This window comes from Acinonyx jubatus, chromosome D4 (assembly GCF_027475565.1).
Source record: "Acinonyx jubatus isolate Ajub_Pintada_27869175 chromosome D4, VMU_Ajub_asm_v1.0, whole genome shotgun sequence".
NCBI lineage: Eukaryota > Metazoa > Chordata > Mammalia > Carnivora > Felidae > Acinonyx > Acinonyx jubatus.
The window spans coordinates 68,923,345-68,947,515 of record NC_069391.1 but is presented as its reverse complement, the minus strand read 5'-3'; the positions used below and the strand labels follow the sequence as shown (position 1 = coordinate 68,947,515).

Sequence of the window (24,171 nt, the reverse complement as noted above, 5' to 3'; positions counted from 1 at the left end):
TCACAAAATCTTACTAGAAAAACCACACAGAACAATATGCTGTATAGAATTGTTCTATATATAGAATAATATATAGAATATATTGACTATGTTATATATAGATATACATAAATAGAATATGCTGAATATATATAGAATATATAGATAGATAGATCTATATCTATATCTATCTATATCTATCTATATCTATCTATATCTATCTATCTATAATATGCTGAGCAAAGACCTGCACATAGCCAGGGCTGTGGTTAGAAGTCTCCCCATGCAGGCAGTGATCCCCACCCCTGGGCATCTTGAAGCCTTCATTCATCTGTTCAGCAATTATTAACCAAATGACTAGCCTGCTCCACACACCCCACGCTAAGAGAAGTCACATGATCTCTGCATTCAGCTGTACGGTCTAGAAGGGAAATGGATATTAATCTAGAAACGAGGCACATAAGCGAATAACTGTAAAGTGCAAGCGGTGGTGGGGCCATGAAGGAAATGATGCAATGAGAGCACAGGATGGAGAGATTAATCCAGTCTGGGGGCAGGGGTTGGAGCTGAGATCCAGGGGTGGGAAGGTATTAACCAGGCAAGTGGTGGGCAGTGTTCTGGGTGGAAGTCTCAGCAGGCACAAAGCCCTGAGCCTGAGCACTGAAGAACTAAAAAGATTTGATGTGCATTTCCCCTGTTGTCATTATTACTGTTATTATAAACCTACTCCCACATACATATATTTTTTCCCCTAATTTAGCAGGACCTGACCTTAAGCTGTTGTCATTAAGGATTTTGGCTTTCCTCCTCAGGACAATGGAAAGCCATAGTAACACTTTTACAAAGGAGCCCTTTCTCCCTTCCACCTCTGCCAACAGCCTGAGCCAATAGGGAAGGGTGCTGGGGACAAATGAGGAGCAGAGATGGGAGGGGAAGGGGTGAAATCCTGGGGAGGGTGATTCCATGTCAAGGCAGGGCCTGGAGAAGACCGTGTGGGAGCCCTGAGGAGCATATGAGACCCACACCGGGGAGCTCCCCACACCCGGGACAGGCAGTGTGGGCTGCTGGCCACAGCTGGACTCTAGGAGGATACAAATCCCCAGCAACTGTGCTGACATGGGACAGAGTCCCACGGCACCCTCCTCCCCCTGTGAGGACATGCCTGCTCCTGCTCCGGACATACCTGCCCCCGCCACACACACACACACACACACACACACACACACACACACACACACACAGCCCCGAGGAGCTGTGAGCCTGACACATTACCTACAGGAGCCTAAGAAAAGGCTTCATGTCTTTCTTCCCATCTTCTCTACAGGGTGTTGCTCCCCCAGCCTCAGAGGCAGGGGGGCCGAGAAACTTTTAAAGACGCTTCTGCTTTTAGAATGTTTCTTATTGTTGTTCTAGGTTCTAAGGATCCTTGGGGCAAGGCAGTGGGCTAAGAAGGTTAAGAACCTTAAATGGAGTTTTTAACCCCTGAAACTAATGAAACATCATGTCCACTATACTTCAAAAAAACATTAATTAACGGGACACCTTGGTAGCTCAGTCAGTTGAGCACCTGACTCTTGATTTTGGGGCCCAAGTCAGGATGCCAGGGTCATGGGATGGAGTCCCCCATTAGGCTCCACACTGAGCGTGGAGCCCGCTTAAGATTTTCTCTCTCCTTCTGCCCCTCTCCCCTTCTCACACTCTCTCACTCACAAAAAAAGTAAATAAAACATTAATTAAGAAAGAAAAAGAGCCCTGGGGCGCCTGGGTGGTTCAGTCGGTTAAGCGTCCCACTTGGGCTCAGGTCATGATCTCACGGTTCGTGAGTTCAAGCCCCGCGTCAGGCTCTGCGCTGACAGCTTGGAGCCTGGAGCCTGCTTTGGATTCTGTGTCTCCCCCTCTCCCTCTGCCCTTCCTCTGCCTGTGCGCTCTCTCTCTCTCTCTCTTAAAAATAAACATTTTTAAAAAAAGAAAAGAAAGAGGAACGCAGCTCTGTGCCCAGTTTCTAGAAGATACCAGAAGCTCAAAGGGGTGTGGCAAGCCCAGCAGTTCCAGGGAGCCTCTTGTGGGGAGGGGGAGGGGTGGCCCTGCTTTTCACTGGTTCGGCCTCAGCTGCTCTTGCAGGCCCTAGGAGGAGGCCGCTGCTGTCTCACGCCAGAGCGGCCTCTTGGTGGGAGGCCTCAGAGCTACTCAGAAGACACATTTCACAGAGAAAGTGAAGAGCTGCCTGCTCAGGATGTGAGGAGTGAAACCGGTGTGGGCTGCTTTCTGGCGGCTGACTGCCCTGGATGAGGATTTGTTGTCATTTCCTTTGCTCAGAGACACTCTCCTGAGAGGTTTACTGCCAATTCCCCACCCTCCCAAAAGTGCGGGCAGACTCCCACTCATGTTTGGGTTGAGATCTCTTCTTTTTAAATGTTTATTTTTGAGAGAGCACAAGTGAGGGAGGGAGGGAGGGAGTGGCAGAGAGAGGGGGACAGAGAATCAGAAGCAGGTTCTTTGCTGATGGCAGTGAGCCGGATGTGGGGCTTGAACTCAAGAACCTCAAGATCACGACCTGAGCCGAAGCTGGACGCTCACCTGACTGGAGGGAGATGGTCAGGGGGAAAGAAAGGAGGCTGGGTTACAGGACAGGTCTCCAGGTGTTCCCAGCAGCATCTGGAATAGGGGTCAAAACCCCATGGCTCAGGCTCCATCCCTAGAGATTCTCATTCAGCAGGTCTGAATTTTTTTATCACACTCCCCGTTATTCCAAGGCAGTACGCCTGCACCTAAGAACCCTGAGCCCCCACATTCTCCTTGAATGACCCAAAAGATGGTGTTTTACCTGGAAGAGCAGAGGCCCAAGGCTCCTACCTGCTTTTGCAGCTTTTCCAAGCCTCAATTTGTCCATGAATTTTTTAAGGGGCAGGGGGAGGGTATTACAATGCTTCATTCATAGTGTTCTCAGGAGCGTTAAGCAAGATCAAATGATTTGAAAGCTCCTGATCATTATGTAATAGTTTCCCTCCCTCCCTAATATCACTCTCAAACCTCTCCATTGCCTTCTCACTATTGAACCACAAGAGCCAATCCTCTGAACCATGCAGATTCTGGGGAACTGTTTCAAACACCCCGAAAGCATAAGAGAACCTTCGTGCTCTAACTAGCAGACACGTTCCGGTGCTCAGTTCACCAGGCTCTCACATCCACAACGAACCCAGAGCAAAAGTCTGCCCACGGAAGGCAATGAATGCACAAAGGCTAAACAGTAATTCTGTCTCCTCCAGGCTTCTTTCCTGTCTGCCCTCTCCCTCCTGCCATCTGCAGCTCCCCCATCAAAATCTCAGCAGAGAGGCTACAGAAGACTTCTCAAACACCTGACCTCACAGAGAAACCCAGACAGTCCCCAGTTTACCAACACCTGGCCTGACAACAACTATGTATCCACATGGTGGCCTGGCCACAGCTCCCCACCACCACCACCCCAGAACTGAAGCCACTGTACCCAGAGATCCCGTCCCACCACATGAGGGGGTTCTGCCCAGTCCTGACACTGAAGCTGTGCTTTCAGTGGAGTACCTGGGGTGCCTGGGTGGCTCAGTTGGTTGAGCGTCCGGCTCTTGATTTCAGCTTAGGCCATGATCTCACCGTTTGTGAGTTCGAGTCCCACATTGGGCTCTGCACTGATACTGCGAAGCCTGCTTGGGATTCTCTCTCTCCCTCTCTGTGCCCCTCCCCTGCGTGCACTCTCTCTCCAAAAATACATAAATAAAGCTGAAAAAAAGACTTTCACAAGTGAAATAAATAAACGGGGTACCACGAGATGTGTGAGACGTGCCATGCATGCAGATAGCACCTGGAATGCACGAAGTGCTCACTAAGTGATAGGATCATGTGACACACAGCGCAGCCCTGCAGAAGAGCACCTCCCCTCGCCCCCCTCTGACTCCTCCCCTGGTGCCTGCTCCTTCAGGTGCTGGGGAGACGCTGGGTGGTGCTCCAAGATGTCACCTGTAGAATCAACAGTACAATTTCCCATTTTATCATGGTTTACAGCTTTTGGAGTAACTACAGGCATAACAATACATGGTTATTATTGAGCACTACTATGGGTCATGCACCATCCAAAGTGTCTCAAACATTGATTTGGTTATTCCTCATAGCTTTCTCCTAAGAGGAAGCAATCTACCTTTTTATTGGAGGAAACTGAGGCACAGAGGGGTTAACTCATTGAATGATGGTAACATGATAGAAGCTGGAGAGACCGGGTTGCAAATCCAGGTCTGTATTTTTTAAAATAATGCATTAGCCATGCAGGTTCTCAGACTTCAGAGAGCATCAGATTCATCTAGCAGCTTCTCAAAACACAAGTTTCTGATTCAGTAAGTCTGGGGTGCAGCCCAAGAATCTGCATTTCTGGCAAGTTCCCAGGCAATGCTGATGCTGGTCTAAAGGCCCTACTTTGAGAATCACTGGATTAGAGCATTTAACCCTCAACTGCGCATTAGCACTGCCTGGGAAAGATTTAGTTCTGCCAATATCTAGATCCCTCATCCCAGATTCTGATTTTTTAAATAAGTTTATTGAGATATAATCCACATACCATAAAATTCACCCTTTTAGATCATATACTTCAGTGGTCTTTAATATAATTCACAAAATTAAGAAAAATAAAATATTTTCATCACCCCAGAAGGAACCAGCCTCCCATTACTTGCCCTCATCTTCTCCACTCCCAGTCCTAGGCAATCACTAATCTACTTTCCGTCTGTAAGGATTTGCCTATTCTTGACATTTCATACCGATAGCATCATACAATGTGTGGCCTTTTATGCCTGGCTTCTTTCCACTTAGCTTCAGGTTTTCTTTCTTTTTTTTTTTAATGTTTATTTATTTATTTTTGAGAAAGAGAGAGAGAGTGCTAGCAGGGGAGGGGCAGAGAGAGAGAGGGAGACAGACTCCCAAGCAGGCTCTACACTGCCAACATAAAGCCCGACACAGGGCTCAAACTCATGAACTGTGAGATCATGACCTGAGCCAAAACCAAGAATCAGACACTTAACCGACTGAGCCCCCCAGGTGCCCAAGCTTCATGTTTTCCAGGTCCATCCGTGCTGTGGCATGTAGCACTACTTTCCTCTGGATGGCTGAACAATACTCCATTGCGTGGATATTCCTCTTTCTTTTATCTGTTCAGCAGTTGATGGGCATTGTAGCTATTATGAATAATGATATGAACATTTGCGTCCATGTTTTTGTGAGAACCCGGATTCTGGTTTAATTGGATTTGGGGGTGGGTCCACAGCTTGGTAGTTTTTAAAAGCTTCCCCAGGTGGTTCTAATGTGCAGTCAGTTCTGAGAACCACTGGATTAGAACCTTATTACTCAAAGTGTGATCCACGGGCCTGCAGCACAGCCTCACCAGGGAGCTGATGAGGAACATGGACTCTTGGGGCCCCTGGGTGGCTCAGTCAGTTGAGCATCTGACTCTTGGTTTCGGCTCAGGTTATGATCCCAGGGTCCTGAGATCCAGCCCCGTGTCAGGCTCTGTGCTAAGCAGAGCCTGCTGAAGATTCTCTCCCTCCCTCCCTCCCTCCCTCCCTCCCTCTGTCTCTCTCTTCCTTTGCCCCTCTCCCCCCCTTATGCTCTTTTTCACTCTAAAAAAAAGAAATATGGACTCTGATGCCCCACCCCAATCTAGCAAATCACAATCCACATTCTGACAGGATTTCCGGGTAATTCACATGCTCACAGAAGTGTGAGAGGCACTCGTGTAGGGAGCTGTCTGGGTCCTTACCCACCAAATGTAATGCTGTTTCTCTGACAAAATATGTACCAAATTCTGGGAAAGAAATTTGTCAGGGACTGCCTTTAGCCCCTGCAAACAATCCTGTACAAAGTTGAGGGTGAAGAGTGTTCAGCCTCTACAGTGTCCCCAGTTGAGCCTCTACAGTGTCCTCAGTCTACAGTTGAGCCTCTACAGTGTCCCCAGGGCATGGCATAAAGCAGATGTGACAGATTCATTGACTGGAACTCCTGAGCCCCCGAGCCCTTCAGCGCATCCCGTGTGCACTTGGGGAAACAGCACCGCAGGAGCGGCGGCACCTAGAAAACACACTGCAGAAAGGAAGCTCAAATGGTGGCTGTCAGTGTTGGGGATCCCCTGGGGTTTGGAGCAGGAGGGAAAAGCAGAGTTTCTGCACTGGGCTCCATTCCCAGGCAGCAGATCTCAGAGCCAGGGCTCTCAAACCTGATGGGTGGCTCTGGGCCAGCTGACAACTAGCAGCACATTCATGTCTTAAAAGCACACTAGGGAATTCCTAGGCATCAGTCACCTGCCTCCCTCCCTGTTCCCAGGGCAGGTGAAGCAGGAAAGGAGGGAGCAAACCACCTCCAACCCAGGAAACGAAATCAGGGCCTTGCTTTGCCGGCAAAGACCATTACAATGCAGTGCCAAGTGGACAGAGCTAGAAGCAGGTGCCCACCCCTGAGCTTAAGAGATTTAGAACCCTTCAGAGTCAACGGGCCTGGGCTCTTGAACCAACAGGTGCTCAAAAATCTTTCGTCATCAGTGGAGGGGGAAGTAGTCATGGTCACTGCTGCGACTACCACCCATGAATGGTCAGTGTGCCTGGTATGACTAAGCACTGCCCGGCAGGTATCACCGATCACATTTTAAACGAAAACAAAGTCAGGGCTCAGGGTTTCAGTGCTTTGTTCCAGGCCACGCTGCTAGTAAGTGACAGATCAAGACTCAAAGCCAAGCCTTTCACTTCCAAAGCCCATGCTCATTAACACTCAACCACACTGAGGCAAACGAGTCTCGCCCGAATCCCTGTCCCCTCCATTGTACAGATGAGAAGGCGGAAGCCAGACCTGTCTGAGGTCACACAGCTGTGTCAGAACAGGTGATATCTTTCCTTCTCCTTGAAGAACAAGGATGGTTATGGAACAATGAAGGAACAAAGGGTTCTGACAGAACTCAGATAAGTACAAGTATGAGGGATCAGATGTCCTCATGAGGGAGATGGGGATAGCCTGACCTAACAAAGTGCAGGTGCAAGGACTCCGTCACCTCTGGAAGGTCCCCAACACATGATGGTTTGATTTATAGTATTTTTTTAAAATTTTTTTTAATGTTTATTTATTTTTGAGACAGAGAGAGACAGAGCATGAATGGGGGAGGGGCAGAGAGAGAGGGAGACACAGAATCGGAAGCAGGCTCCAGGCTCTGAGCCATCAGCCCAGAGCCCGACAGGGGGCTCGAACTCACAGACCGCGAGATCGTGACCTGAGCTGAAGTTGGACACTTAACTGACTGAGCCACCCAGGCGCACCGATTTATAGTATTTTTAATGTAGGATGAGTTTATCAGGGTGTAGCCCCATCATAAGTCAAGGAAGATCTGTACAGTGCCACTCGTCCTGCCCACTGAAGCCTCTGGGTCTTTGGAAACATCCACAGAAGACGGGGAGAGGTTCCTCTGATGTGCCTGGTGGGCCCATCTAATGATAGGATTACCACACTGATCTCTTCCCTCACTGCCAGCTAATGAGCACACCCTAAAATGTGCAAAACAAACCCCCCAGTTGGCAGGGTTTTTCTCCTTCTTCCCCCTCTTTTCAATTCTGTTTTTGCCTTTATTTGACTCCATCCATCAGCAGACCCCCTCACACATGATAGAACAATATGTATGCAAAAGAACCAATTAATGGCCTAAGTTATTCTTTGCTAGAGATCCTAGAATTTTGCTAAGGATCTTCAAAGCTGTGCTAAACCCCTCCCAAGAAGGGCTTACTGAGGTGCCTCTAAAAGGTCTATCTATGGAGTGTTTCCTTTTCCTACTCTCTCCCCCTACACTGTGTGTGGCCAGCAGCCATCAAACTCTCCTCTGCTGCCTCTCTCACAATGGCTGAGCCCTCTGTTCCTGCCCCATCATCTCCTCCCAGTCTCCTTCATCCACCCTCCACTCCAGCCTTGTGTAACTTCTCCTCCACAGTGTCTTCCACTTTCCTGCCTTGGTCTCTTACTCAGAATGTCCTTTCACCACCTTGCTCCCCCAGCAGCCAGACTCGCCCCTCTTTCGGGGTCCCCTCCAGCATTTTATTTGTACTTCCCTCTTGGTCTCTATCACAAAATACAAATCTCCTGAGGATAGGAATCAGGCCTTATCAATTGATCCAGGAAACATTTTTTTAATACATTGGATCTTTAGTAGATACAAAGATAAATAGAACCTAGTTCCTCCCTTCAGAGAGATCTGATCTAGTACAGATACGTACATAAAAATCTACAGTAAAATGGGTCATGATGCATCTTGTTTTGCTTTGTCTCAAAACCCCCATCTACCAACTCCCTCAATCATGAGAAAAGATTCATTCAAACTAACTAAATGTCTTTAAATTATCCCTTGACAGGAACCAGATGATTTTATTAAAGGAGGAACAGAAGAGTCCCAAAAGCTTAGGCTCCAAAAATAGTTTGTCAGTTTCTCAAAACGTTCTGCATAGTTATCCAGTGATCCGAAAACTCCACTTCTAGGTGTGAACCTAAAAGAACTGTCCGTAGAAAAGCTTTTATATGGATATTCCTAGCAGCATTATTCATAATACAAGAGTGAACAACCCAAATGTCCATCAACTGATGAGTGGATAAACAAAATGTGATCTATCCAAACAATGGAGTATTTAGGCATAGAAAGAAATGAAGTAGTGATAAATGCTACAACATGGATGAACCTTGAAAACACTACCTTAAGTGAAAGAAGCCAGGCACCAGAGGCCACATAGCTTCTGATTCTGTTTATATAAATGTCCAGAATGGGTGAATCCATAAGCACAGAAAGTAAACCAGCAGTTGCCAAGGTCTAGGGAGAGCGGGGGAATGGGGAGTGACTGTTAATGGATGCAAGGTTTCTTTCAGGGCTGGGGGGGGGGGGAGCGGTGGGGGGGGATGATAAAAATGTTCTGGAATTAGATAGTGGTGATGGTTGTGTGACTTTGTGAATTATACTAAAAATCACTAAATGTATACTTTAAAAGAGTGAATTTTGTGGTACATGATCTCAATTTTTAAAATAATTTAAAACAACAACAAAATATGTGCAGGCCTCAATTAGAGACAGAGCCCCAAACCCTCTGCCTCTTCCTCTCCAGCTGTCATACGCATAGACAGACTTGGACATGCTGATTTCAGAGGCCATCAGGTATCCTTATATACCAGTTCCCAAATACCACAAGAGACCCACTGATGCTTTGAGGTGAAGATGGTTGTGGGAGGGTCTTGATACATGTTCTCATTCACAGTATTGTGTAGTTAATCTCATCCAAGGGCTTTCAATACTATGCTTCTGAAACGATCTGCCTGGGACGGAGGGGTCTCCCAGGATACAGGACTGTCAACTGGTCACCCAAGCTCCTGGGAAGTATTGAGCAATGGGTGAAATGTCTCCAGTCCCCAGTCCCAACTCTGGTCCCTGCCAACAACCACAGCTTCTCTATTTTTACCTGTTTTTCTCTAAAGCCTACTAGGGTTTGTCTACACATCTGCTTGAGGAAAAGAGCTCTGTGGATAAAAAAGGATTTGAAAAAGATTGTCCAAGCCATCATTCTGATCCTTGTCAGCCAAAGCCAGGAGGTCCAGAAACTTAGCATCTTCAGAGACAGGTGTCTAAAGCGGGCGGCAGAATTCAGGGTTGGGGGCTGACAGAGCAAAAGGTCACCTGAATGAGCTCCTGGGGCCAGCAGTGCTGATACCCTGGGCAGGGCTGGCCCGGCTCTTGCCTGCATCCATCACCACCATTCTTCCAATGAGCAAATGTGTCTCAAAGAGGAGAATCTGGAACTCGGTGGAAAGATCTCAGATTTGAAGCTCTTTTGAAACCTGAGAGCTTTATGGGTGGTTTCTGAAGTCCTGTCCAGTACTGACTTTCCATGATCCTAGGCTCCAACAGCATTCTACCCACAAACATTTGGCTCTCATCTCTGTATGCTGAAGGCTTCTTATTATGAACACCTGTGACTCTGCCAAAGCTTTCCTCCTCTGGTTGTGCGAGCACATTCAGCCCACATTCAGAGTAAGCCAGAGAGTATTAACTCTGCCTTCTGAAGTGGCCTTCCACCAAAATGAATGGGTAATTGGTAGACAAACAGCCCAGGTCCTTTGTTGGTCAGTGGGAGAACTCGGAGGGATGCTCTACAGCATGATGGAGTTCCTCAGAGTACAGCTGACTGAGCACAACTGCCCTCAGGAGTGACCTGCTCAACAATATGCCCTATATTGTTTGCTGTCCCATCTCTCTTCCCCAATTCCCTACTGGTATGTCCAGAAACCACATCCTAAAGAAACTACTTGAACTCAACTCTTCTCAAGGTCTGCTTCTGAGGGAGACACCCAACCAAAAACAGATTCTGTGACATGTTGAATGGAAATAACAATGCTAAAAACAAACAAGCAGCCCACAGCAATTCTATGGGCATCACCCAAAGTGGAGCTCAGGCTTGGTTGGGCCAACAGTGGTTGGGAGTCAGCCTGCACAATGCACTAAACTTATAATTCCCTTTAATACAATAAAAAGGACTGAATTAAAAGAAATGGTTATGCAGCTATTTGCAAAACATAAATGGTTCCATGGATGCTTTTAAAACCTGTGATTCAATGAATAAAAGCTACTCACTTATAAAAGGCCTGGTTCTCCACCCCACACTTCCAAAGATGTTTGCAGGCAGCTGGTGTTGAAGTATGGAATGCCAACATGGCTTTTTTCTAATAAAAAAGACAAAACAAGACAACAACAGGCATGTTAAACATAGTTTATGTTTTTCATGTTGCATCCCACCACCTACTAAACAAATTGAAAGTAATTTATGCATTACTATGGTCTTAAAAGTGTTGTTGGGGCACCTGGGTGGCTCAGTTGGTTGAGCATCCAACTCTTGATTTCGGCTCAGGTCATGATCCCAGGGTTATGGGATCAAGCCCCATGTCAGACTCTATGCTGAGCACAGAGCCTGTTTAGGATTCTTTCTCTCTCTCCTTCTGCCCCTTCCTACCCCTGCTTGCATGCACTTTCTCTTTCTCTAAAACAAAAAAATAAATAAATAAAAGTGTTTTTGAAATGGCGTCTCCCCTTCCCTCACCCTTTGGAGACATCATGAATCTATCTGGGCCCTGTTTCTAACAAAAACAACAGCCTCACAACCCTTATCAACACTCCAGGAATCACTCACCTCTCGGTCAGACTGGATTCCTTTAAAAACTTATTTGCCATCCTTGAATAACCAGTGCTTGTACTGAAAACTAGGGTTAAGAAAATCTGCAGACTTCCAGACCCAGCTCTGAGGCTCAAAGTTTCTGTAATGGCCTCCTCTCAAATGTGTTCCCTGATGAACCCAACCTACAACTGGTAACTTCTTTATTTGAAGACTCCTGGGGAGTATGGACTCTATTCATGAAACTGTAGACAGCAGTCATTGATTAACCAGCTTTGGAAGTATTCTTTGCTTGTTTCATAAATCTATATTTTGGCAGATTACAGAGGTAGGAGGTGGTTCCATTTTATTTTATTTTAATTTTAAATTCCAATTAGTTAACATAGAGTGTAATATTAGTTTCAGGAGGAGGCTCCATTTTCGATTTCTCAAATTCTATCCAAGGATATTTTTTTACACAGCAGTATATGGTCCAGCATTGCTCACTGACTTTGGTCTTTAAATGTGTAAACCCACTATCTGTTTACCTCTCAGATGTTCAGCATAGAGCTTCCATGCCTGTGTCTCGCTCACACACATGCACACACGCACACACAACTACAGGTAATTCAAAAGCAGTATCTGACCTCCTTCTGGGTGCCAATCACGTAAAATGTCTTCCCTTCAAACTTCAATTTGCAGACATCTGGCCTAAGAAAAGAAAATCTCTTTGGGTGAGATGCAAACAAAAAAAACAAAAAACAACAACCCTGGAAGCTAACCAAGGTACCTGGGTTTCCCAGAGGAATCTGGCTGACTCACAAATACCAAGCAGACTGCAATGAAACAAGATATTATCTTATCATCAGTGAAGGCCTAATGAGCACCAAAAAGCCCCCAAGTGAATTATACAGCAATTTTCTTCCCAAGAGAGGATCCAGAGGCAGCTCAGAATTATTTATTCCATTTTTTACAGTCAAGCTGCCTCTTTCTTCCAAGGAGCTCTGGGGGTTTCGTGAACATTAACGACCAAAACAATATTAACTGGCCAGCCCACTTTGCAAGGTAGGAAGAATGTGATCATTTCAGGTTCAGGTAATAAAACGACACGGACTCACAGTATCTGTCTCTCTCACCCTTTCATATCCATCAAGGAACACACACGACATTGCAAAATTTTCATTTCTGCTCTCTCTGTTCATGAAAGAATAGTTTTATTAGAGATTTAGATGTTCAAAATTGTGAGGACAACTTGACACATTGTACTCAGAAGAGTGATGTCTGGTTTTATCTTAAGGAGCTGCTCAATTAAAATCTGCCTGAAACAGGGACCCTAGGTCACCTCCTTGGTGAGAAGATATATGTAAAGAGAAGAGACAATTCTATTTCTATTCCTTTGATCTAATTCCTAGGAGACTGATATGTGCCCCTGTGCTTTTCCTGGGGGAAAAAGAACAGTGTGGTCACATTAAGCGGTTCAAACTTAGGAGAGCATTTGCAAGAGTGACAGAGTTCAATGGATGTTAAAAAAACAAAACAAAACAAAACTAGGATTAACGTAGGAATCAAATTTGTTTTAGAAACATGTCCACAGCTGTTCCAAACACATGTGCCTAACTAGAGGCTGGAAAGGGGTGGGGAAGACATCAAGCACCCCACCATGAACTCCAAGATGCACAACCCAGAAACAAATGGTCCGGGGATTGTCCATCTCAATTCTTCTGTGGACCCAGGAAGAAACAGAAGCCCAAAGGGCAGAGACTTGCAATTAATCTGCCCTGGACACCTGTCAGGTTCTCCCCTACCTACTTCAGAGCTCAAGCCATTCAGAAACCTGACGATCCAGGTTGTGGTCCTAGGGTAGGATTGGAGAATTCCCCAAATTTTCCATGCTTCCCAAAGTCAGTAGGAATTCCTAGGGAGCTTATTCTGGAATGGCCTGAAGGGTGATTAATAAATACTCTTCTTTACAACGTGCGGAAAACACAGAGAAGAAAACTATTCACCCCACCATGCTACCCATACACAAAATGTCACAGATCATGAATCCCACCACTCATGACACTGTTGCATCTGATTCTCCTCCATCTCCCCTCCTCCCTGGAAGGCAGCCAGAAATAACTGACTCCCACCTTATGGATGAGTACACAGAGATTCAGAAAAGCCAAGAGGTTTATTACAGGTAAGTTTTGAGAATGCTCAGTGTGGAAAAAGAGAACAAGTGGGCAAGGAGGGGAGCTGAAAGTAGGAACTGAACAAAAGGGAATGATAAAGAGGTCAAGGAAGAGATTGGTGAAATTGGGGATCTCAGAAAGAGAGGGCTGGTCATAAGGAAGAGAAAGTGGTGCAGGAGCGGAGTGGACATTAACTGGCTAAAGCTAACCCAGCAGAGAAGGTTTGAAAAGGCCGGGGGGGGGGGGAGGGGGGGGGTGCCAGGAGGACAGTGCACAAAGAGAGGGTGTTGATATGATAAACGGGTGCTAGAAGGAATCCTGAAGGTAACAGAACCTGGAAACCAAGGTTCAGGTAAGTATAAGAGCATTTCCAGCCCAAGACTGAAGATGGATGCCCACTGACCCGTCAAGAACAACTTCAGACCACAGGGGTGAGCCCACCACCCAGTGAGACAGGATGGGGATGACAAACCTCTCAAGGGCCATCAGGGAGGAAACCAAATCAGGCTGAAGGTATGAACAACACTGAGCCTTTACAATATTCCACATACATTCAGCCTTCTCGCTCTTTGCCCAAACCATCCTCCTCCTTGATTCAACCCAGCAGGTGCTGCTGGTCACGTACCCTGCTCCACCCTCCCACTTCTGTACTGATGTGACTCAAGGTGACATGTTCATACAGATGATGCTCTTCTCAGCTGCAAGAGGTGGGTCTTGATTTGACCAACCCAGTCATGGCGTCCCCACTCTTCTCAGAAGGATTGGTTTAAGTAGGTGCGTGTAACCTAATCCTAGCCTATTAGATATATGGGAAGTCTCCTACAGGGGTTTTTGTTAAAAAAGTGATCATTGTTTTAATAGGAGACACAGGGAAGGGGTGCTCTCCTCCAGGTAATGGGTATTGCTGTATGAAGATGGGATGAACAGAGTTGTATGTGTGGCCATCTTATAAGCATGAACCTGGAGACAACAGCCACTTCCCTGGGATGACAGAGAAGAAAATGGGAGACCCAGATCCTTCACGGTGTTGTCAGGTAGTTAAGTTAAAGGATCATGGAAATGCCTGACCTCTGGAACTTTTGCTATGTGACATAACCTCTTATCTGTAAGCCACTGTGAGGAGATAGTTCTGTTACTTTGAGCCAAAAGCATCTTCACTGATATACTGGATACCATAGGATGAGTCTGCAACAAGGATTTAACAGAAGAGAGTTGGAGAGAAGTGAGCAGAAGACAGTCCTGAGTTATTCAAGTGAACTTGCACCTTTACCCTGCCCTGACCTACCCTAGGGTCACCCCTCTGGCCAGACCAGCAGCTACTGGTGAGGAAACACTGGACACTTTCTCTTTGGAGACAGAGCTCCTGAGCCCAAGACACACTCTAGGTCTCCTGAGGTCTAGGGCAACCTAGATTGGCTTTTATTTATAGATGAATAATCCCTTCATAATGACTCTCCACAGCAAAGAAATGAATTCTAAGCATTCTACCAGACATTTCCAATACACATTCCCAAAGGGGTTCCCCTTTCTCCAGACATTTCCAAACAAACAAACAAACAAACAAATCAAAGGCTGGGAAAGAAAAACAAGATTAAGAAAAATGGTAAGCCAGTTTCCCAAAGAAGTACTTACCATTTTATCAAATGGATTCTCTTATTTCCCTGAAATACCACAAAACCTGCTGCAGTGAATCCTAAAAATGTTGTTGTGCCTGTTGAATCCTGAAAAAAAAAAAAACAAACAGAAACAAAAACATCTAGATTGAGAAATATAAAATAAATGATAAATGGTATGCTCATTCATCATCCTCCTGGGTTAATTTCAGGTTAATTCCATTGATTATAGCAATAAACTAAGTTTCTGAGATGGGACTTCCAAGGATAATACTTCTAAAATCTAGGGAAGGTCTGGGAATATGTAGCTTTTTCCTTCTACCTCTCCAGGAACATCCTGGAAAAATACAGATTAGTCACAAACTCCTATGTCTATTTCTAACTGTGTCCTGGGGCCACCTGAGTGCTCAGATCTGCCCTGTAATGTGGGCAAACTATTCTCAGTCATCAAGAGCCCCAAAACCAAAGAGGCTATGAAACCAAAGCCCTGAATATCTAATTTAACTTCATTCAATTCCACATAATATTTCTGGCAATTTTAACATAAAGAAGGGTCCAGAAATGCCTACTTTGCTTCTAGCCTCAACCAGAAAAATTAAGCATAGATCACTAAAGGCAAAGGAAAGACAACAACAAAAATCAAGTCCATTTCCAAGTAACAAATAAAACAAACAGAGAGGCTCAAAATTGTAGATTAAATCTAATTTGCTAAATGGAATAAACTGATTTATACCATTACTAGGAAGAGGATCCTGGCCAATACGCTAAAATAATTGCATGGGCAGAGCAAGAAGCCCATGCCAATGTGAACAAGTACCTGCTGTAGTCATCTGGAGAGCCTGCTCTGCACCCCCACAGATCCTGATGTGATTGGGCGGCAGAAGTAGATGAAGCTACCCAGGTGCTTCTAATGAGCAGCCTGCACTAAAAGCTATTGACCTACTACTTTATCAAACGCTGTTAGCTGGTACCATATGGGTAAAGAAATGTTCCAGTAGGACTCAAGAACTTACCTTTAAGAGCCTGGCTGATATAAATGCTTAGTTTAGGATTCTAGTTAGTGTCTGGTTGATGCGTGGCTAGTGTAGGGTACGTAAAGAAGAAAGCTGCTTTCATGGACCATTTCTGGAAAATGTGTGCATCATCTTGGGGGCTTGTTAAAAAAGCATATTCCCCCACTGCACCCCCAGCGATTCTGATTCAGCAGCTCTGGGGTGGACCCCAGGTGATTCTAATACATGCTTAAGAAAAATACTGTCAAATGATACGAACAACGGAAACAGGGAAAACAATTATTCCTAATGTCAAAATATAATCTTAAGTCTTTTTTTTCTTCTACCTTCCCGATTTTCAAGAGTTCGTTGTTGCTGACAATGGTCTTGAAAATCTGTCGGGATCCCATAACTTCTCAGGGGTAGAATCATCCACTTGATGGATAGATGGATGAATCATATGTGTTAATTGAGGAAAACTTGGCCACTACATAGCAATTAGCAAGCTATTGGGAGGCTACAATGGAGAAAATCAACTACCAGAACACGACACTGCAGCCTACTATTGTCCCTTCCAATTAGGGGCAATGGATCAGGCTGTAGAAATATCCTGCATACCAATTAACTCTCTTGTGGGCAAAACAATCATTATATGTTGGCCTGCTATGAGGGGCACTCACCTTGCATGGGTGGGGGTCCACCCCATAGGTTTCCAAAGTGTGAGCTTTCAGGAGTAAGTTAAATTCAGCAACGGGTGGGCTCTGGCCTCTAAAATCACACGAGAATAGTTTAGGGTGTTAATACAGAAGATTATAGAAACATAGAATCCCTTCATTCAATAAAATGTGATATCCTAAACTAAAAAAAGAGAGACATCCCTACATAAATAGTAATCAGTAAGACTGATCACTATTTCTCACCATGAAGAGCCCTTTGCTAAGAAACCTAAGCTCATGTTCCCTGGCTAATTGTTTCATAATAAACCTACATGTACTCTGAGGACTCCAGTGACCTGTACAGTTAATCGACATTATCAAGTTACCAATAAGTAAGCCTTGCAAATTCAATCTTAATATGAAATAGAAGTCAGCATCTGTTCTTTCCTGCTCACTTAAAAAGATTATACAGGGTAAATACCATTCCTTTTTGCTCAGGGTAAAATACAGGCAATCCTGTTACCCTACCAACAAGCCTGAACAAAGCCATCTGGTAGGACAAACTGTCAACCATTCCACTGGAAAGCTCTGGATTTTGAAAGGAAATCTCAGCCACTAATCCTAGCAGTGTCCTCCAGGGTGGTAAACAAGGTCTTGGCCTCAGCAAGGGAGAAAGGGGCTGCAATACAGATGGCTGTAAAGCCTTTTAGGGCTAAATTCCAAAGCAGGATGGTGCAGCATTCCAAAGACTCCACTTTGACTAATGTTAATATCCCACATGTATCTTCGAGAATCCAAACCGTTCCCTAAGGATAAATATGTAACCCTAACAACCAAGTAGAGTTTGCTAAAGAAAACAACAGGAATGTGTTTTTATTTCCAAAACCTAAGTTTACATTGTAATATTAAATCTATTTCCACCCACGCTTCCCCCCATAGATGTATTTCCTCCCCTAGCCATCAAGACAACTAAATCATCGTGCCTCTAAATCAAAACAGTATGCCATCTACCTTCTCCCTAAAGCCTTTTGAGATCTTCTCTTTACCCTGAGTGACTGAAATTCCACTATGATATGTCTAAGGAGTATCTTTACTCATCATGATCAGCACTGTGGGGACACTTTTAATCCAATGATTCATTTTTCTTTGGCTATTTCTTTTCATCTCTTCCCAACCTCCTTCCTCACCAACCTTTATTTCTTTTCTTTCTCTTCTCACCTTTGAGAGACCCAAGTAAATGGATATTGAACCCCCTAGGTCTATCCTCCATGCCTTATAACCTTTGTTTCATTCTCTAAATCGTTCTTTTTGTACATTCTGTATCATTTCTTAATTCCAACTTCCAACTTGCTCATTTATTTTTCAGCTGCATGCATTCTGCTTTTATTCCCGTTTATGAGTTTTTTAAATATAAATATTGCATTTCCAATGTAATATCTAATTGGCTCTGGAAATAGCTGCCTATTCTTATTTTATGCAATAAATTCCTTTTATTCCTCTGAGGAAAAAAAACACATGGTTTCCTTTAAAATCCAATCCTGTTTACACCGTTAATGCTGTTTTCTTGGTGATGGTCTTCGGTTTACTGAGTCAGAATCTCTCATTCACGGAGTTGGTTTCCTTAAGTGTTTGGCGATTCATGGATGGGCATTCATTTTTGTATTTGATATTATTTAATGCAGTGGCCTCTAGAGGTTGTAGGGAAGGAGCGGGTGGTGGGGCATGCCATCTGGGAATAGTGTGTGTTAGTAACTTGATTTTAAACTGAAAGTTGTAGTTTCTCCAAGTGTTGCTCACACACAGGGTACTTCCAGCCCAAGCCCGCTATTGCCCATGAGGAACCAGAGAAAGAGGTCAAAGCTTCCCAACTGTGCCAAATGTAGTTTTGCACTCACCATGATGGCCAACCTGGGTATCTGTTGCCTGAAGCACCCAGAACCACTCCTACCCTACATATGTATTTAACCTGGATTTGCTCCATCTATTTCCCGTCTTCCAGAGACACTGTAGGACTTCTGATCCAAAAATGGTATACTTTCCTGCATCTGCTTTCTAGTACTTTTTCTATTATCCATAGGGACTTGGAGAGGGAAGAAAAGGTAGCCATATGTGTTCTTTTCAAAGAAGAAATAATTTTTAATTCATCCTTTACAGAACATATTTCTGAGGGATTGACTCAAACACCTGCTTTAAGAAAATAAAGTCTTTCTAAAGCCTTTCAGGCTTTCCTCTTCTTTGGTCTTAGTGTTCTAAAGTTTTGCCATGATATATATAAAAACAGCATCTTTATTCATCCTGATCAGCACTGTATTGGCCCTTTCAATACAATTCCTATCTTTCTTTGATTCTTTTCAAGTCACAGTCACTGTTAATTATTTCTCTTCCTGATACCCTAACAATAGGTTCAGAAAAGTCACCAACTATATTGATGAGGAAGGGAAAAGGGATTTGGGGGGAAGTTTTCTCAAAACATGCAGGTATTTCTCCATAGCTCTCGTGCAAGTTCCAGTAGTAATAGCTTCTCTTTCACTGAAAAATAAGTCATTAAATCCAAATATTGGATGCCATTTCCTTCCCTGCCACACATTCTCACTCACTCACCCAGAGGCTCATAGCACCCTCTGACGAGGGGCAAAGCACAGAGCTAAGCCATCCGGCATCTGGTAGCCCTCAATGCAGAACTTCAGTCTAATGGCCCAGATGGAGGCCCAAGGGAACCAGGACCCCAGGGCCAGAGCCAAAGTAGCCCAGGCCATTAGCTCTGCTGGGGATAATCCTGCTTGACATGAAAGGACTCTACTCCGTCCCACACTAATAAGAGCTCCTCGGCTCCTGAGAGCTGGCCATTCTCCCCAGTGGTTACATTGTCAGCACCTCTGAATAAAGAACATGGTGTTTATTCTTAAAATCCAAGTTTGGTTTTAAAGCAGACCCCTCTTTTCTATTCAGTCTGGGAACAAGTTAATCATGAAAGGTTGTAATTTGGAAGTTCACATTGGAAAATGAATGGGTTCTGCTCGCCTGGGTGGTCTGACTACTTTCCTGTCCTTTGTAAATCTGACAGGCATCTGATTTCTAGTTGCAAACACTCAACCACAGATGGAAGCAGGTGCAGTGCCACACAGCTCCAGAGGAGGGGCTGCCATTAAACTCAAAGACCTCTACTCACTGGGAGATCACATCCAGGGTGTGAAATGGGAAGCCCTAGTACAGGAAAAGATTTCAGCAACAGGTGCAAAAAAAAAAAAAAAAAAAAAAAAAAAGGACTTCTATGTAGAATTTGGTTTAAATTCCAACAAATCAATAAACAATAAAATTTTTAAATATAAAAAATATATGTATATAGATATATATATGTGTCTGTGTGTGTGTATATATATATATATATATATATATATATATATATCTTAGAAGAAAAATTAGCAAGACTTAAATAGGCACTTCATAAGATATCCAAATAGCCTACAACTATGTGAAAATGTGCTTAACCTCCTCATGATCAGCAAAATGCAAATTAAAATTATGAGAAATCATTTATACATCATCTATACATTATATACGTTTAAATAGCTAAAATTTAAAACACAGTACCAAACACTCACAAGGATTTGCAGAAAAAGCAACTCTTATACTGCTGATGGGACAGCAATTTGGTAGAACTATGTGGGAAATTGGCATTATCTACGAAAATTCAACATGTTTACCTTGTAATACAGCAATTCCATTAATAGTTTTATATGCAACAGAAACTTGTGCCTGCTGCACCAAGAAATACATAGAATTTTCATAGTAGTGCCATTTGTAGTAGCAAAAAAATAGGAAACTCAAATGTCTATGCACAAGAGAATGGATAGACAAAGGAATGCTCAACAGCCACAAAATTAAATGAATTAAAGCTACATACAACATGGGCAACTATCACAAAGATAAAACTGAACAAAAGAGGCCAAATATAAATGAGTACACACTGAACGAATTTATTTATATGGCTTTTAAAAATGAGTACAACACAACTAATGTGTTAAAAGTCATAGAAGAGATTCCCTTTGGAGAGGAGAGAGAAGGTAAATGTTGAGAAGGGGCAGGATAGGAGCTTCCGGGCTGTTACCAATCCTCTCTGACTTGGGTGGTAGTTATACACATTTGCTTTGTGACAATTCATCTAGCTTTACATTTATGTTTTGTGCACTTTCCTGAATCCGTGTTCTATTTCCATTTTAAGAGCATAAGACAAAAAAAAAGGTGATGAAGCACTGAGAACCCTCACGTACTATGGGTGTGAGTGTCAGCTTGAGAAACCCCATTAACAAACAAGCCACCACTTCCTAGAAAAGCGAACACCATACAAAGTCTACAGCCTTACAAATTCTACACACGGGTTTCTACCTAGGCTAGGAACTCCTTTACATATGCTCCCATGAGAATTATTCAAGAAACCATAAAGACTTTGTAATAGCAAAAACCTGGAAATAACCCAAATGCCCATCAACAGAATGGATACATAAAATGTGACATGTTCATATCATAGTGTATCAGTTACAAAGAAGTACAAATAAAGACCTATGGCTACAGTCATCTGCTTGGAAGAACCTCAAAAACAATGTTGATGGGGAAAGTAAGATGCAAGAATAGAGTAGGATCCCATTTATGTGAAAGTCAAACACAAAGCAATGCATTATTTAGTGATAAATATCAAGTACACTTAACGAAAGCAAAATAAGAGAATGAATACCTCCAAATTCAGAACAGTGCAGAGGAGGGAAGGAGGTGATCTGGGAGGGGTGCACCCGAGATTTCAGGGCATCTGGTGATATTCTAATTCATAAACAGAGTGAGCAGATCATGGGTGTTTTTTCAACTATTCTATATTTTTTAAGGTTTTTAAATTTATTTTTGAGAGACAGAGAGAGAGAGAGAGAGAGAGAGAGAGAGAGAGTGAGTGTGAGTGTGTGCATGAACAGGGGAGGGACAGAGAGAGAGGGACACACAGAATCCAAAGCAGGCCCCAGGCTCTGAGCTGTCAGCACAGAGCCTGATGCAGGGCTCGAACTCACACTGCGAGATCATGACGTGAGCCAAAGATGCTTAACCGACTGAACCACCCAGGAGCACCTCAACTATTCTTTAAATTACACATATATTGTATATAGTCTTATGTGCTATATATTTGCAATGGTGGGAAAAAAAGGAATAATTCCTGTCCTTTTAATAAAATAATTATTGAAAAAAATATCATTCAGTCTAAAAGTACTGCTGAACAAAACAGGATTAGGAACATAACAGATAGGCATGCTGGGCTACCTTTTACTAAACTCTACTGTTCCAAGTGAAATATAATCATTTCTGTTGCAAAGCAATATATGTATTTTGTCACTTAGCACTCATAAAGGAGAAATTCTTATCATTTTATAGATGAGGATTCTGACACTCGAAAAGTAACTAGCTCAAAGTTCCTCAACTAGTAAATGCTGAGGTGAAGTTCACTGCTCAGTGCCTTTGCCACCATCACTACCAACATGATATGGTCATGCCATCGCAGAGCACATCAAAATGAAATGGTTTCTATCAGTTCTTATAAAAACCCTTTTTCAAACTCTACACACTGCATCTTATCAGTGATGAAGCCATCCATCTGAGGTGCCTGATATTCAGACCTGATGAGAGCAGTGAGGTCTCAGTTTTAATCTGGGTCAGAGATCCCCAAACTGAAGCCCATGGGCTAAATTGGGACCACTGCCAGGTTTTGTACAGCCCTTGAGCTAAGATTGGTTTTTCCAATCTTAGTTTGGAAACAATCAAACAAAGAATACTTCCTGACCCATGAAAATTATGTAACATTCAAATTTCATTACCATAAACTCTTACTGGAACCAGCCATACCCATCTGTTTGCATACTGTCTATGGATGTGGTCATGCTCCAACAGCAAGACTGAGAACTTGCAACAGAAATCATATGTTCTGGGGGCCGCTGGGTGGCTCAGTTGGTTAAGCATCCAACTTTGGCTCAGGTCATGACCTCACAGTTCATGGGTTTGAACCCCGCGTCAGGCTCTGGGCTGACAGTTCAGAGCCTGGGGCCTGCTTCGGATTCTGTGTCTTTTCTCTCTGTCCCTCCCCTGCTCACACTCTGTCTCTTCCTCCCCAAAATAAGTAACCATTAAGAAATCATATGTTTTCCACAGCCTGAAGTGTTTATTAAGCAGCCAAGTATAGAAAAAGTTTGAATTCTGAAGGGTAGGAAGTGAACACAGAAATAGAAAACAACTAAAGCTGATCTCCTTGATTCCATAAAATGAAAGTAAAAATAGTGCCTACACCTTGAAGATGTGGTGTACAGAGTAAGAGGTTGACAGATAAAAAGCCAGCAGACTAATGCCTGGTACAGGGTACGGCCTCCCCTCACCCTCTGAACAGCATTAGTTCAGCACATGACTGAAATCAGAATCATGAGGCTGAGGGAAATGTCAGGAAGCATGTCAAGATATTCACACCAAAGCAAAGACCCCTCTTTAAAATAAAAGTCCTCAAATGGGTATCATTTGCCTTGGGTTTGATTGCAGATCTCCAACAGCTAAGCACTGAAAAGACCTTATCTAAAAAAGTCAGACACAGAGAAAGGCTAACTGCAAATGTTCAGAGTATAAAGATGTACAAAACCATGGAGGAAAGATGGAGACCCCGATGACACTGGAAACTGAGTCTCCCTGACTCACAGAGGAAGAAGCCAGTGAGTGATCAGGTTTTCAGGAAGACACTAAGACCGGTTAAACACATTTTTTGTGCCTACTCAGATCTCCCTCTGGACATTTGTTTCTGTCAAAAACTCTTTTTGGTAATGGAAAATAATGATTTTCTATCCTTTGAATCTTACATCAGAAACTGTTCTGCTAAGATTAATAGTGTCTCTAACAAGACATTTAGATGAAACACCAGTGATTAGGTGAATTCTGTAAGAGCTAACAATTCTCTAAAAATATGCTTTCCTAATAAATTAGGTGAGGTCGAGTAATCGTGTATTTAGCCATCTATCTCCCTTCTACCTACCTGGTATTCTTTTTTTTTCCAAAAGGAACACTCTTATTATCTGTGTATGATAATTAAACGGGGTGTGGGTCTTGCCAGCAAAGATCTGGATTGCTTGGAGCACGGTTGGCAGGAAGGGGCGGATTTGGTTCCACCTGATCCATTCAGGTCTTTGAGATGCAGAATTAAACTCAGCAAAGTAGAATTCTCAAGCTAAGTTAGGTTAGGTTTTGCTGTAACTTGGTTGAAAACTTTAGATTTTACTCACCACTGGCTTCAAATGCTTGACAGTGCTCTCAGAACTTACCCTTCAGCAGGGCTTGGGATCTTAGCACCCATTAGACTCCACAGAGAGTTCTCTATGCTTTATAGGATTGCTGTCAACGTTTTGAGCTTCAAGGAGTCTCCTTTGCTTTCTAGAACCATCACTGGCCCTCTGCCCCTCAGAAGGACCTCCCTGTGGTCCTTTCTCTGCTGTTGGCAAGAGCTACCCTGTGCTGGATGAAGGTCTGGAGTGTCTTGCAAGAGTTTCACTCACCTACCTCTCCGATCCTGTCCAACTTAT

At 43.8% G+C, this 24,171-nt stretch overlaps 1 protein-coding gene across 2 annotated transcripts in view; it reads right to left on the bottom strand.

Annotated features, from left to right (window-relative positions):
- Positions 1–24,171, bottom strand: part of FRMD3 (FERM domain containing 3) — a 307,451-nt gene that overhangs the window by 78,085 nt on the left and 205,195 nt on the right. For both annotated transcript variants that reach the window (XM_027048214.2, XM_015076284.3), the window contains exons 7-10: positions 16,607–16,694; positions 14,954–15,042; positions 11,795–11,858; positions 10,634–10,722 (exon numbers count right to left, since the gene is read on the bottom strand). In XM_027048214.2, coding sequence (XP_026904015.1) covers positions 10,634–10,722; positions 11,795–11,858; positions 14,954–15,042; positions 16,607–16,694 — 330 coding nt within the window. The remainder of the gene's footprint in view (positions 1–10,633; positions 10,723–11,794; positions 11,859–14,953; positions 15,043–16,606; positions 16,695–24,171) is intronic.